Raw genomic sequence first — 14,416 nt, forward strand, 5'->3', positions numbered from 1 at the left:
TGAACACGTCGAGGAAATTCACAAGAGCCATGTTCACGGCTTCTTTGTCCGCTGGCCAAGCGATACAATGCATGCAGCATGCACGGAATCATCATTGATAGGGTCGTTGCTCTATATCTCAGCGTCAGCCATAGTTTCGCCCGCTGATGAGTCTTTTACTATTGGCGTTGGAGATCTGACTTCGTTGGTCTTTGCTCTTGTCCTTGAAGATATATTATCTCAGGCTAGTCCGTTGATATTTCGTTTGTGATGCGTAGCTGAAATCGTCGCTGTATCTTGTCGTCATTTCCGCGACTGAGTTCTTCCGAATATCGCGTAGATATTCCAACCATTGCTAGTTGTCCCGAACAGCATTATTTGCACCCTGACCAGCTACGCAGGACCACCAACCCATTTCCTTTCCATCTTTGAGCCAGTCCGCGTAGAGAACTTCCTCGGCGCTCTTGCTAGAAGGAAATGCCCTACTGTCCTCTCCGACGCTGACGGCCAACCACCCACTTGATGAAGAATAAGTCCTGAGGCTATTTCTCCCACCTTGTAATCTGGTGGAAGATTAAACAACTTCCACAAGTAGAGAAATCACTGGTGCCATGCTTGCTGGAGAATGGAGACATTAGGGCAAGATAGTTGTCTGAAGATAGTGAGACGAAGAGTGGCGAGCAAGGGGAGACGGTGATATTTATACTTGATAAAAGCAAGCTGAATAGTAAGGGAGACCTTTCATTTAGGTGTAGAACATTCAATATCTAAGCAGTTTCATTGAAACTGCTAGAGCATTCACTCTAATCAGTGTAGTGAATATATAAGGACAAATGCTAGTGAGCACAACTGAGATAAGGATATTCTATATATTCCCCTGCTGGTCTCCTAAGATTATTAAATCAATGTATGAGAATGTTTATTCTCTCTATATTACTGACTGCAGGTCCTTGTAAGAGAACCAATACATGGTGTTTCACTTAGAAGTTGGCTATTATAAGTCTTTGAGTCTGGCATACAAATCCTGGCGTCCTATGATCTTATATCCTACTAATCCTCTCCATCAATCTGTTAAGATTCTCCTGCACCGTAGCCTAGTATAGCTCTCCAGAGGTACAAATTATGATTGAATGGCTGCAAGATAGATGCATGTTACAGCAAGCTTCGACTACCTACACACCTGGCGGATCATAGATCTAATCACTAAGGTTAATACATGATAATATCACAGCCAGACGCTGACTGCAGCGTGTAGCCCTGACAAGACTTGAATAAGGGTGTGGTCACAGCCTATCTGGCATGGCTGTCTTGGCGCGATTCAAAGAAAAAAGGGTATGTATAACCATGTCATTATGGTCTCTGAACAGCATAACTTATTGTGCTCATCTGTACTCCATGTAAGTTTCGCGTTCTCAAGGCTAAATGTCCGCCACGGGGTAATTCGGCATACTATTGATGGACAGCATTTGCCGCTCGGCATGGATCATTCAGGCGTGGATAATCGTGGAGCGAATCAGACGTGCTAGGTAAACCAACCAGTCCGCACTAGTTCCTTGGTGAGGAGGGAGCAGGGAAAGGAGCGGCCATGGCTCAGTAGTGATCGAAGCTCTAGTCCAAAGGATGTTGCTCCTTCAGGACTTTGGTTTCCATTGGATAGAGACTTGTGTTTGCTGTAGCTCTAAGATGCGCGCAGGATGATATTTATCACCGGATGATCACAGTGTGGCTACACTCTTGATGTAGACCATTGGCTGCAGAAGGGCGGCGGATGAATCCGCCGTGGGGAAAAGTTGGAGTCTTGGAGACGAATTGCTTATCAAGCCTCAGGCTATCACACCTCCAATTCGTCCGACATCGTCAGCCTTGACTACCTCCCCCTAGTTTAATTAGCTAACCCATCTCTCTCTTCCTCCTCGATTCCGTGACTACTTGGGGCTTTTCTGCTGACAGCAGAATGAGCGGTCTAAGACCGAATAGATTTAGACTTCAACTTTATCATCATCTTTATTCTCCTTGGACGCGGCTGGATATTTCTCTCTCCTTCTATTTCCTGACCTCGTTTCCCTTTCGTCCGATTCCTCTCACTTCAACAAGTACAGCAAACACCTCCGAATCCTGCTGCGACGATCGTTCATCTACTGGTTACCGACTGTCCGATAAACTATCAATGGACCCCCGCATTCCGGGTCCATCCTGCTGATTCCTTGACGATCACCCTCCTTGCTTCCACACGGCGGCAACGATTCCCAACACCGATCTTGGGATCGCGGGCATGGAGCCGGCCTGTCAACCCCCGATTCACAAATCCCCGTCGACCTCCACCGCTCCTCCCAGGAAACGACGAAAGAGGACTGTTGTGAGCGGTGCAGCGGACGACTGCTTCACATGTGCCCGGGAGGGCTCTGTCTGTGATCGACGGCGGCCATATTGTTCGCAGTGTTTGAACCGTGGACGCGATTGTGCGGGATACAAGACCACGTTAACCTGGGGTGTGGGAGTTGCCAGTCGAGGCAAATTTCGTGGATTGTCTCTTCCAATTACTGGAGCGCAACCAGCTGCGACTGGCGATAGTCGTCATCGTTCCGGGGGCGAGGAGAATCCGTCGGGACAGCCGGTCGCATCGCCAACTACATATACCTTTGCCTCTGATGCATCACCGGCCGCTGCCTCCGACAACGCGGAAAGAGCCACATCTCAATCGCAGGGATCGCCGAGTCCGGACACCAATGAGAATGCAAGTTGGATGCGAACGGCCGCGGACCCGCGAGCCTGGCCGACTCCAGCGGCTGATTTCTCGTTTGGAACTCCGCCAGTTGTTAACAATAGTTCTCCTTATACAGAGTCCCTGAGACATTCGACCACGACGAACTCTTCGTTACAATATATGCAGACAGTCCTTGTGGCGGATTATCACTCTTCCCTTCAAAACAACCCCTGGACAGGAAGCTGGCCAAAGTCAACCACTTCTACATTCGAACAATGGCAGGTGCCACCAGCTTGTAATGCTGCACACCCTCAGGGCCCCCATGGCCCCCAGGACACTGAAGGAGCTAGCGAAAATTCAACTGAGTCAGAGGCCTCAGGCAATCCTCGACGGATCGCATGCCATTCCCCGTCATTTTCTCAAATGCTTCTTGCACGATCGGTCGGCCGCACACCCCGTCTGAGATACTTGATAAGCTACTATGCGGAAGTCATTGCGCCGGTCATCGTAGCTTTCGACAGCCCAACGAATCCGTTCCGCACCCATATTCTGCGTCTAGCGCAGGACAGCGAGTCCCTGCAGGAGGCAATCGCAACGCTGGCCACTAGCAATCTGCGGCAACGACGAGAGAGCAAAACCATGCCGACAGACAGGACACTTCCTTCACGCATGTCTTCCTTGGCTCATCGAGCGCTGACCGATGGAACCTGCCAAGATTTTCAGGATACTTTAACGGCTGCGGGATTCGCCCGCGAAGAGCAATATCATCGAGTTTTGGCGGTGAAAGCATTAAATATGGAGCTCGCCGATCCCCATCGAAGGATGTCCGATTCCGTTCTGGCCACCTTGTTCATCCTATGTCTCTTTCACGCCTGCGACACAGGTGTGGCGCAGTTCAAAACGCAACTCGCAGGTGTGACCAAGCTTCTGGCTCTCCGAATGCGCAGCTCGCCGGTGCTCTCCGATGAGCTGAAGTGGTTCATCCGCGTGTTTACCTGGTACGACACGATGGCTGCCACGACCAATGATCGCGAGATCCAGCTGCGCGGCACATGCCTGGATATTGCTGCGGTCTCCGACAGCGAATGGGGCCTTGAGAATCTGACTGGCTGTGATGCCAGCTTGTTCAAGTACATTGCACAACTCGGTCGCTTGAATCTCCTGAGCCAGAAGCAAGAGGTCAGCACGCCTGCTCTTCCCGAAGTGTTTGTTCCCACAACGTCTCTACCGCCATCGCTACTCTTCGACGCATCGATGGCCAACGGTATTCCGGGCATGAACAGCTCCTTCAGCTTTACCATGCCAATACAATCGTGGTCAGTTGAGAGAAGCAGCCGATCTTTGTCGCCGGCATTCTGGGCCGAGTGGTTCGCACTCCGGCAGCAACTAGAAGCCTGGCGACTTGCGCCCCCGCGATGGGAATCAACATCGCCGCGTGGTTCGGTCCAGATCTCGACTCCTGCTTCCGCTCAAGCCTACATCTCTCCACCGTCCTCGCCGTCTACGCAGTCTGCCGTGGCGCCTCAGAACATGGATGACGTATTCCACATTTCAGAATCCTTTCGCCATTCGGCAATACTCTACAGCGAACGGCTCGCCTATCCGGAACTTCCTTCGAGTCATCCTCGTCTTCAACACCTAGTGCACCGTGCGATGCACCATATATCACTGGTCAAGTCGGATGTGTACCTGCTATGGCCTCTCTTCATCACCGGATCGGAGTGCGTACTCCGGAGCCATCGAGATACAGTTCGACAGCGCTGCAGAGATATCTCCAAAGACTCTGGTTTCTTCAACAATCTAACATGTCTAGAGTTGCTGGAGAAGATCTGGGCGCATGACATGTGCGATACCGAAACAACGTCTGTGCAATGGGACGCCAGAGCGCTTTACGGCTTCGAGATGGCACCCTCTGCGGTAATGGGCATTGATCTCTTTACGGGAGGGGGCTCTGTGTACCCCGGGACATCCAGTTCGCGAATACAGGGCTTCCGCTGGCATGAACTCATGCAAGCTAAACGAGCAGAGGGAGAGTATCTGGTGGTTTGACCAGATCAACCCGCTCCCACACCACGTTGTATATATCCCGGGCGCCAAAAGGTCAATGATCTGTTACGCTTTTGACGATCACGGCGACAAAAACTATCCATGCAATATTTATGAACATACTTTTCTGATAATTTCATTGTACATAGTACGAGGGCACAGCCTGTTCCCATAATGATATTCCATGAATAACCAATCACAAATTACTTGATTGACCATCAATTATTAACCACCTTCGAGAATCATCAAGTCAACTAACTGTATTAGGTAGTTGGCCAACATGCCTGACGCATCTCAAGCCTGACAGATTGCTCGTCAGCGTGTCACCCGCTTATTTGCGGGGTGCTAACACTTGACCTCCACACTTGATGCCTTATTCCTGCGCTAGACACGCAGCCCAGCAAACTGGCAAGACCGTACAGCATACATGACACTCTGGTTCTACATCTGCCGGTACTCGAGTGTATTGGTCCATCCTCAGGAGATGAGGGGTCGTTTTCGTTCTTGTTCTGGAAATCATCCAGATGCAGATGACGGACGGATCCTATTCGCTGCGACAAGCTCCAACGTCTTTTAGTCTGTTCGTACACGATGGTTCTCCTCTGTTCCTTCAGGGTTTTTCATGTTTATAGACATTCTGGTACAGAGACTGATAAGGACAGGGATGTGGAAATAACACAAACGCTTATTGACTTCGAAGTCAGGGCAGAGTTCAGACACATACCTGTGTTTGTGTCCCGATAGGTTTTTTGTTCTAATTTTCGGAAACCGATATGCAAGTACCCGGTACCCTAAGGCGCCACAGATGCCGGCGAAAATAATGCCGTTTCAGCCAGAACAGATATACATCGTCGATGCTGCAGTGTTACTGCTCGATAAATCGAGTGCGAAAGAGATGACAGAATCGAGATACTGCATCTGATGAGGAATCGATCTATGTGGATATGTGCATTTGCTAGTCAGCAGCAAGTGTTGTTCTCATCTGAGCTCTTCTTCGTTCTATCTGGACACTGCTGTCATTCCTCTACCTCACACCTCATTGCGAGGAACAGAATAGATTCCATTAGCATCAACAATCATATCCACAATGAGGAGGAGCCAACAAACACTTCAGTTGAGCTTTCGACAAGTTCTGCTCGATAAAAGTTCTCACTTGCCAAATAAACAGCTACCACCACGCAGTAGTGAGAGGCAGTACTCATGTCTATTAGCTGCACTCAGCAAGAGATTTGATCAGGAGACATATGAGACTACTCGACAGTATAAATGAGCCCGTACGCAAAATTGAGGAGCTCACTCCTACGCAGCGTACCAATACATAAAGAGGATTTGTTCAGCAAACCCAAGGATGTCATCTGCGCGGACGATCCAAGTCGTGCCGCTACTTGCGGCGGTTCAGATGCAGACATTTACGCATCCTACTGGCGCCTGGTTCTGCATGCATGTCAGCAACTACTTTCCTCTTCAGCCTCTGGAGCAGGCTCGTGAAGGAGCGCACTATCCAAGACTTCCGTGCCCTACGCAGCTGCAAGACAGTTGATGGACCACCTCGATGACTATCCTTCGGCAAGTACCCGGTGTGGCTTTGTCCCGTGCGGCAGACCACAGCGCATGTACGAGGTGTCATTACGCAGAAGCGTACGGGCTTCGAGGCCGTGTACTTGCGAGATATGATGATTAGCATTGGAGTCTGCAGATGAGATTTCAACTCACGGCGTCTCTTTGCAGTCAAGTCTCTGGGTAAGGAGAAGTCCTCTGGCTAATTCAGATCATTCGTTTCTTCCTCATCTGATACTTTCAAGACAGATTATGAAAAGCGTTTCTTGCCATTGATTACCTTTTAGTTTCATTATCACATGCCAGCAACGCCTAAGCAAGCATGACTTATACTTCCCTCTTGCTTTACCAGTGGGCTTGCTTTGCGGTATGAGTAATGAAGGAATCCAGATCATAGATGCTGCTCTGCAATGTCCATGCTTTGAAGCTGGAATTGAGGTGAATAGAGCTGTTTTGACATACTTCCCTAGACGTATCAGGGTAAGTTACTTAGACTTTTCTACTTTTTGTGACATCACTGATTCTTCATATCACTAACAACTCCCTTATGATAGATTGAGCTCACAGGGAGAGGTAGCAGTGACCCTGAATGCTTTATGATATCCACATCTCATCATTCTCCGCATCAATGACTCGCCGTGCTTTACGGAGTACTAAAGAGAGATATATCTATCTCCACTTTTGCCTAGTGATACTTAAGTCAATATTTTGTCTCGACCATTTTTCTTAAGTATTAAGCCACAAAAAGACTTATCCAGTATCTAATTCATTATGGGATGGGAGTAAAACGTCAATGCTTCCTAATTTGGAGGATGATCTCACATTCTTTGAAACATTGCGTAGGGCATAGGGCAAGGGCAACACTGCAGCCCTAGATACACCAACGCGCAGTCCCATTCTGGAATTCCTGTAAGCTCATTCCGACGCGCTGTGTTTCAAACAAGAGCAACAAATACATACAAGAAGAATTCCAAATCCAAACAACTATCTCACTTACTGAAAAAATAATAAACACACAAAGCCAAGAACTGAGTGTCCATTAAATTCGTCAGAACTTGGATTGCTGAAAAATGTGATGGAGTATGCAGGACTGCCGCCGTGAAGAACTCAAGTACAATAGAACAACCTCGTACAAGCTGGTACAGCCTGGTACTTTCGATACATGGATTACCAGCCATGTGTAGTTATGACCAGGACCTGGGCCGTGTGCATAACAAGGGGAGTATAAGCTATACAACCACACATTATTGTTCACCAGCGGGATTCCAAATCATAATACCGAGTACTATCGAGCAAAGGAAGAGTCAGTTATATTAATGTCTCTAGTCGTTTAACCCTGTAACAAGCAAGGGATGGTGAAAATTCTGTCTGTCTGTCTGACTGGTAGGAAACTCGCAGTGTATTGCATTTCCTACGGGGCTCTGATATTTCTGTCGCTGCCTGCCTACCTAGACGGGAAGAACTGTCCTGCACCTCTATCGGAGAGAACTCAAGTGCATGGTACTTGTAAGTCGTCTTGTTTTCACCCACAGATTAATTCCGAGATGGAATGAATCTCTGGTTCTGTATTCCGTCGACTAGACTGGATAACTGGATCCTGTTGGATCCTGGATGAAGCTAAGGAAGTGGAGTCTCCTCCATACTCCGTGTGCTAGTCAAGTTCCGTTCCTTCGAATGATGACATCCATCTGCACTTGAGCCGTTGGCGCCGACGCTACAAGGTCTTAGCGGGTCTCGGTCTGACTCGCTGCATTCAATGCTTATGAATTGGTTACTTCAAGAGTGTGATATTCCTTCAACTAGGTTCGTGGAATTGATCAGCAATGTGAAGCTGCACTCATCTTCTTGCACATGGAAACTTGACGCCCTGTACGACGTCAAAAAGCCTGTCCTTGAGCTATCAGACCGAGATTGAAGAAATATCCTGCCTGGGCTTCAGGGGTCTCGGCCCAGTCTGGATTAATTTTGGCTCTGGATTTATCTCAAGAGGATGGTAAATAGATGCCTCCTATTGGTGCGCGGGAATTGTCTATATCAATAGTGGCCTCTGATTTTCTTTTCTTCTTTCATACTTAGTTTACACATCTCAAGCCAGTTAATCTGACTATTGGGAAATCTTCTAGAAGACTTTCAATTCCTGTTGTCGAATAAGCTGGTCGCAAGGCAGCTGAGATCAGCTGTGCCTGTGCAGCGCAAGTGCAACATTTTCAGGTGCAATATTGTATATTTTTGAGTGCGGACGAGTCACATGTACTGTCCTATCTACCACTATCTACCCAATAGCCTGGATCCGGATAGATTATTTTTTCCCCTTCAACTGAAACCGAGTCAAACCTTTTTTTTTTAAAAAAAGACTTTTTCTCTCCTGCTGTTCGTTCTGATCAACCTGATACTAACCAAGTTGCGGTCTGCCCATTTCCGTTGCCGGGTTGCTGCCCAGCTGGTCGCAGCGGTAAAGCCCATCGACCACCTGCTGCCTGTCGCCTGTTGCCCAATAAGTTGTCGTACTTTGTACAAGCTACAAAGGCTGTCGTCAGTAATCAGGATTAAAAAAATTTGCCATATGGCTCCACTCGAGAGCAAAATTCTAATCAAGCAACCATCAAAGAAAATAGTCTGCTATCTATACTGAAGCTGAACCATGGATAGCGCTCGGGAGTGACCCGTAGGAAATCCATGGGACAACCCATCATATTCCAGTACCTTATATTGACATTGGACATTGGACATTGGACATTGGATATATTTTGTATGCAGTAGATAGTTACTTCCTATTATCTTGTGTCGCGTTGCACGAGGATGATTACCATTCCTATCGTCCACCCAAGGCTGAGCATAGCATGCAGCATGTTGCAGCCACTCGAGGCCCTGATGCAGCTCTAAGGTCACCATCTGAACGAGTCTATCTATAAGTAGATCTAGAGTTCCAAGTATTCAGCTGTATCTTCTCCAATGGCACCGTGATCACAATCAGCTGAGCCACAGTGGCAATAGTAGGATTGACTCATATAGGTTGCGACTTCAGGCTCCAGTGGTAGGCAGGGGAAGAAGCACATGAAGATGCCGTTGATATAGGTATCATATGAACTACAAAAGACAAAACTACCAAGTAGATGAGTCAGAATGACTCTTATGATGCTGCGATGGTGGAACATCCATATTGACTGGTTGATTGAAGGCCTAACTTCGAGCCGAACCCTGTCCTCTCTTGCTAGGAGAAGCGACATTTTAGCCCCTCAGAATACTAACGATATACGATGCCCAACAATATCAGGAATCAAGATGACTCGAACGCACCTAGAAAGGCGATGATGTAGGATGACTCGATGGCACTCTGGAAGAAATCATTACGTAGCTGACCCTGCATATAAAACTATCAAATCCCAAGCATACGATATAAAAGCATCAGAAACCCACAGCTGGACGAGATTCATAGAACAGATAGGCGCCCCTTTTCCCTTTCCCTCAGCCACTGTGGTTGGGCCCAGAAATGTCAAGTTGGATCCAGTCAAGAATTCTGATCTTCTTTTCTCGCCTCGCGCCCAATCGTAAAATAACTAAAAATTAAAAAACAAGTTGAGCCGAAGTACAGTAAGACGAAGATTACGAAGTACATAGGTTATTACCTCATTAACCCCCAATACCTGAGAGATACAGCCCCACCACACCCGCATATTTCGTTGTTAATGCCACGGCCGGTGCCTTGATTCTTACAAAACCAAGCGATATCCCATCGAAACCCCCCTTTGCACCAAAACCTATCCGCCCTACTTGGGTTTATATTTATCCTCCACGTTGTCCTTTCGGTGACAAAATAACCTCTGAATAGTTCTTGGGTCAGGTGCCGAGGACTAGCATCATTAGAAACTCGAACTCGCCACTAGACGATTCGGTATTCTAGGTATAATATCTGGGAATATCGCTCAGCTGGAATTCTCACCACACTGAGAGAGTTGTGTGTGAAGCTCGGTGACGACGAAAAGGAATACATAGCCCCTTGACTCAGCGATCGGTCAACCGACGACGCTCAAATGCACTCTCAGCAAACACAATTTCAACCCTCCTCTCCCCTGCAAACCGTACCGCGGTGACGGTCCTCATCTTTAGGTCTTGCGGTGTTCGCTATCTCGTTTCATCACCGGCGTCGATCGGCTTGCTTCGAACGATATCCTGTACAATATACTCTGGGTTGTTTTTGTTTCCAGTCGTCTGTTGAGCTGTTTCTCTGATCGCGAGACTTTTTGCTATTTGCTTTGAAATCACTATTTACAAGCGTTTATATTCATTCGTGGCCACGGTTTATTAGCGCCTCGATTTTCCATGCTCTGGCGATAATGTATCACTACGCTTCACCACCACCTGGGTGGTCCTCGTTCGATTACATGAACTCTCCTCCCACGTCTCCTCACTACGCCTACTACGCGACACAATTTGCGAATCCCTACGTTTCTCCTCGAGGCACGTCGAAGCGCCACAATCGCAAGGCCAGCTACGCCGCCCCCAGGGAGTCAGGAGCATGGCATTCCGGCTATGGCCAGAGCTTCTATGAAGCGATGCCGGAATATGGCACGCCGCCACGCAAGCACGAGAATGTAAGTGCTTTCTCTGGTGGTTATTCATCCTGTCGTCGTCCCCGGGCCAGGTCCAGCGCGACCGGCCTCTGGGACAAGACCGGTTATCATTTCCATGAGACACCGTATGCGTCGGCACAATGTCGCCCCTCCATCTTCGTGGATGTGGTTGATGATGTGTTCGATGACCGACCGCCCGTTACGCCCAAACGGGACAGTTACGCCCAGCCGCGTCGCCAGCCGTCGTCGTCTCAACGCAAGGCAAGGCCACCCGCTGATCCTTATTTCTCCTCTCCTCAGGTCCCCGCGTACGATGACCAGGATTCCCCCAAGCGATCGCGGGCGCGCCGCCAGTCGACCTCCACGCGCACCCCGTCCAAGCCCAAGCCGTCCGCCACCCCCAAGGCACCACCCAAGGCGACCGAGGAGGACGCCGCCCGTGCCGGAATTCCGCCGGGCTATTCGATCAAGAACTGGGACCCGACCGAGGCGCCTATCATTCTGTTGGGAAGTGTTTTCGATGCGAACTCGCTGGGCAAGTGGATCTATGACTGGACAGTTTTCCACCACGGTGCCTCGACCCCCATGGCCGACGTGGCGGGTGACTTGTGGTTGCTTCTGATCAAGCTGGCGGGTAAGGTGAAGCGAGCGGACGAGTGTTTGGATCGAATCAAACGACCCGAGGCGCAGGAGATTGTGGAGGATTTCTTGGAGAGTGGCGAACGCCTGTGGGTGCGGTTCAAGAAGCTGCTGCGCACATGTGAGCAGTTCATGTGGAAGGCAGCCAAGCGGGAGAACGGTGGCAAGGGCCCCGTCTCGATGGGCCGCAATGCTGGCTGTGAATTCGTCGAGTCGATTTTCGGTCGCGACCGCGAGTTGGAGAACACGGAGAAATTGATGAATAGCATCCGGGTGTGGAACATGCGGTTTGATGCAAACTGCGAAGAGATCCTCCGAAGACCGTCGTCTGCTTAGCCCGACCTACATTCTCCCTATTTGCGTCGACCGGTATACAAAAGTTTGTGTTTTGTTTTCTTTTGCTTTGTTTCTGCTGCTCTACATCTAATGATCGTTGTCTGTTCGCAAGCGCAGGCGAAGAGTCTTCTTCCTTCACGCCTTCTGCCAGGTTTAATCCTTTTTTTCCAAACATGTCGGATGCATTTTGAGCGCGTTTGGTTTGGCACTGGATTTGCTCGTTTGCGGTTCTGATACCTCTTTCCCGACCTACAAGCGGCATCAAACACCCCATGCCGACGCTATCAGCGCGAATCATCTCATCGGTTTCTGGCGCCCTTTTTTGACCTTGTTTCTCTCTGACTCATTCCTGGGACGGGTATGTGCTTTTGCTCTTGTCCGGCGCGGGAGTCGTTTGCATTTCTCTACGCAAGTTGGAGTCTTTGCTTTTTTCACTTCTCTCCGATGATACCATTTTGCGTTCTCTCTGCTGTCTCGGGCACGGTTGGTTTTATTCATTCCTTACTGCGCATGTCTGGTCTGGCCTTTCCTTTGTTTGTTTTCTGCTCTTTGCGTCAAGACCCGCGTCATAGACACCAACTACCATCGTACCGATAGACTTGAATTACACTTTATCACTTGGCAGTTCTCCCTAGCATCCTTGATACCATCATATTTCCGTAGTAATCATCCGGAAATATACCAAAGTAGTCTTAGGCTTAGTCGTAGGCTCAGTCTTACCCCTCCATATCCACATACTAACGTCCATGTAGCCTCTAAATCTGATGTCATCTGACAGACCAACCTAAGAAGGACAGGCCAGTTCATGCGCCAACCATGTGAAATGACACGATGTGATATGATGTGGCCTGCATCGCCGCAGGGATCATCATTCTTAGTGCTCGTTGGCATTTACCCCTCAGACTGTAGCGCCTTGTCTACCCCTCCCTAGATTTGCTGCTATTCTTGCTCTGCTCGTGCTAGTCCAGTCCGCCAGACTGCAGGGGTAGACTTAGGCCGCGTCGGGCGAATTCCCCGTTTCCGAGGCTATTGCATGCATGCACGGTTATTACAGGCTATGTCGAGTATTACCAGACGCTACTATGTAACTTAAGGTTACCGAGGTAGGTAATAACATCGTTCAAAAATCTACGAGGCACCTTTCTTTCCTCTTCATGCTATCGCGAAGAACTGGCCGCTTCCTCAGTCACAGCTGCTCCTTGTATGTGGTGCTCTGTTGAAGGCAGGCACGATGGTAACAATTTTATTTCCTAATCTACGGATGATTAGATATTCTGAGGGAACGTTCGACTGATTGCTGCGTTTGCATAGGCAACAGTCAGGGCCAGTAGTGCTCCAGAAAGCCTCTTCCCATTGTCACCCACTCCTCCTCCATGGTAATATCGACATCGAACAAATGCTCTCCTGGCAGCACGTCCAACTTTACGGGAACACTCGGTAACACCTCCCGCAACCGCTTTACAAATCCCGTCGAACACACCGGGGGAATCTGTGTCAGATCAGATGATGGATATGGACTGCTCCACAACGGCAGGGTTGACGTTAAACTTACCATCGTATCCCCACTGCCATGAACAATCCACAGGGCCGGCAAACCCTCGCTTCGCTCCTCCTTCCACTTCTCTAGACTCTCCATAATCCCACTCAATGCAGCCTTCTGTCCATTTCCTTTAACACCGAATAAGCGCGGCAGATACGACTGCTGCGACACACATAGTACCAGCTCCCACATCTCCGCCGTGGGCTTGGATCCCGTCCGAATCGCCCCGGGTGGGATATTCTTGATATACGTCCTGATCCGCGCCTCTGCCTCTCGTGGCGGCGGCGGCCGAGTGCCGATAAACGTCCGCGGACGTGGGACCCTCAGCTCAGGGGCATTGGTGTCCAGCGGTGCGGAAATGGATATCACCGCTCGAATATCAACGATCGCCTTCACGTGCTCCTGTTTCTCCTCGGAGAGGGAGGTGTTTGTAATCACAGAAACCATCGATCGGAGGTGCAATGCCGAGTAAACAGCCAGATAGCCTCCGGCGCTCTCCCCGCAACAAAGTGTGCGTGTCAGATCCAAGGAAAAAGGCCAGTCACTCTCCGAAGCGAGCTCCAACATGTTAGTCTGCATCCATTGCCAGAAATGCGCGATGTCGCTCAGGATATCGGCGCCGTTGGACTCAGGAAGGAGTCGGTAGTCTGGCGTGATAATGATGGCCTCGTGGGCCTGTGCAATGTCGAGGAGCCAGTGTGCGAACCAGGGTTCGTAAGTACGGTGGCCGACGATGAAGCCGCCGCCGTGAAAGCGGACTATCACGGGACGGTTTCTGGGTTCTTCGGGAGCCAGGGGTGAAAAGAGGGTATTGGAAATAAGGAAAGTGGCCTGGAGGGGGTGGTTATTGATGAACCGGTAGGGGACGTCGATGAGGGTGAAGGGGTCGAATCGAGACATCTTGGCCTTCTTCGTGGTTGGTGCGTTTCTGATGATGATTCTGACCAGGAGCACAGGGTGTGGTGAGTACGACAAGTAGTCAAGAAAGATGAGGAAGAGTTGGGAACAAGCTGCTTTATATAAACTAGCAGAATCACTAACTGC

The 14,416-nt window shown here is 49.4% G+C and overlaps 4 protein-coding genes across 4 annotated transcripts, besides 1 other annotated feature; 3 read left to right on the forward strand and 1 right to left on the reverse strand.

Annotated features, from left to right (window-relative positions):
* Positions 1–2,251: 2,251 nt before the first annotated feature.
* Positions 2,252–4,732, forward strand: NFIA_073950 (Zn(II)2Cys6 transcription factor; the record flags this gene model as incomplete). Its single annotated transcript, XM_001259375.1, has 1 exon — positions 2,252–4,732. The coding sequence occupies one exon, from the start codon at positions 2,252–2,254 to the stop codon at positions 4,730–4,732; it is 2,481 nt and encodes an 826-aa protein (XP_001259376.1).
* A 1,345-nt stretch (positions 4,733–6,077) lies between these two features.
* Positions 6,078–6,269, forward strand: NFIA_073960 (uncharacterized protein; the record flags this gene model as incomplete). Its single annotated transcript, XM_001259376.1, has 1 exon — positions 6,078–6,269. The coding sequence occupies one exon, from the start codon at positions 6,078–6,080 to the stop codon at positions 6,267–6,269; it is 192 nt and encodes a 63-aa protein (XP_001259377.1).
* Positions 6,270–8,997: 2,728 nt separating this feature from the next.
* Positions 8,998–9,026: a microsatellite.
* Positions 9,027–10,620: 1,594 nt separating this feature from the next.
* Positions 10,621–11,832, forward strand: NFIA_073970 (uncharacterized protein; the record flags this gene model as incomplete). The annotated part of the gene is made up of 1 exon (XM_001259377.1): positions 10,621–11,832. The coding sequence occupies one exon, from the start codon at positions 10,621–10,623 to the stop codon at positions 11,830–11,832; it is 1,212 nt and encodes a 403-aa protein (XP_001259378.1).
* A 1,318-nt stretch (positions 11,833–13,150) lies between these two features.
* NFIA_073980 (putative polyketide synthase) lies at positions 13,151–14,272 on the reverse strand (the record flags this gene model as incomplete). Its single annotated transcript, XM_001259378.1, has 2 exons — positions 13,151–13,321; positions 13,385–14,272. The coding sequence occupies 2 exons, from the start codon at positions 14,270–14,272 to the stop codon at positions 13,151–13,153; spliced, it is 1,059 nt and encodes a 352-aa protein (XP_001259379.1).
* Positions 14,273–14,416: the final 144 nt, after the last annotated feature.

The sequence above is a fragment of the Aspergillus fischeri genome, genomic scaffold, assembly GCF_000149645.3.
Source record: "Aspergillus fischeri NRRL 181 1099437636264 genomic scaffold, whole genome shotgun sequence".
NCBI lineage: Eukaryota > Fungi > Ascomycota > Eurotiomycetes > Eurotiales > Aspergillaceae > Aspergillus > Aspergillus fischeri.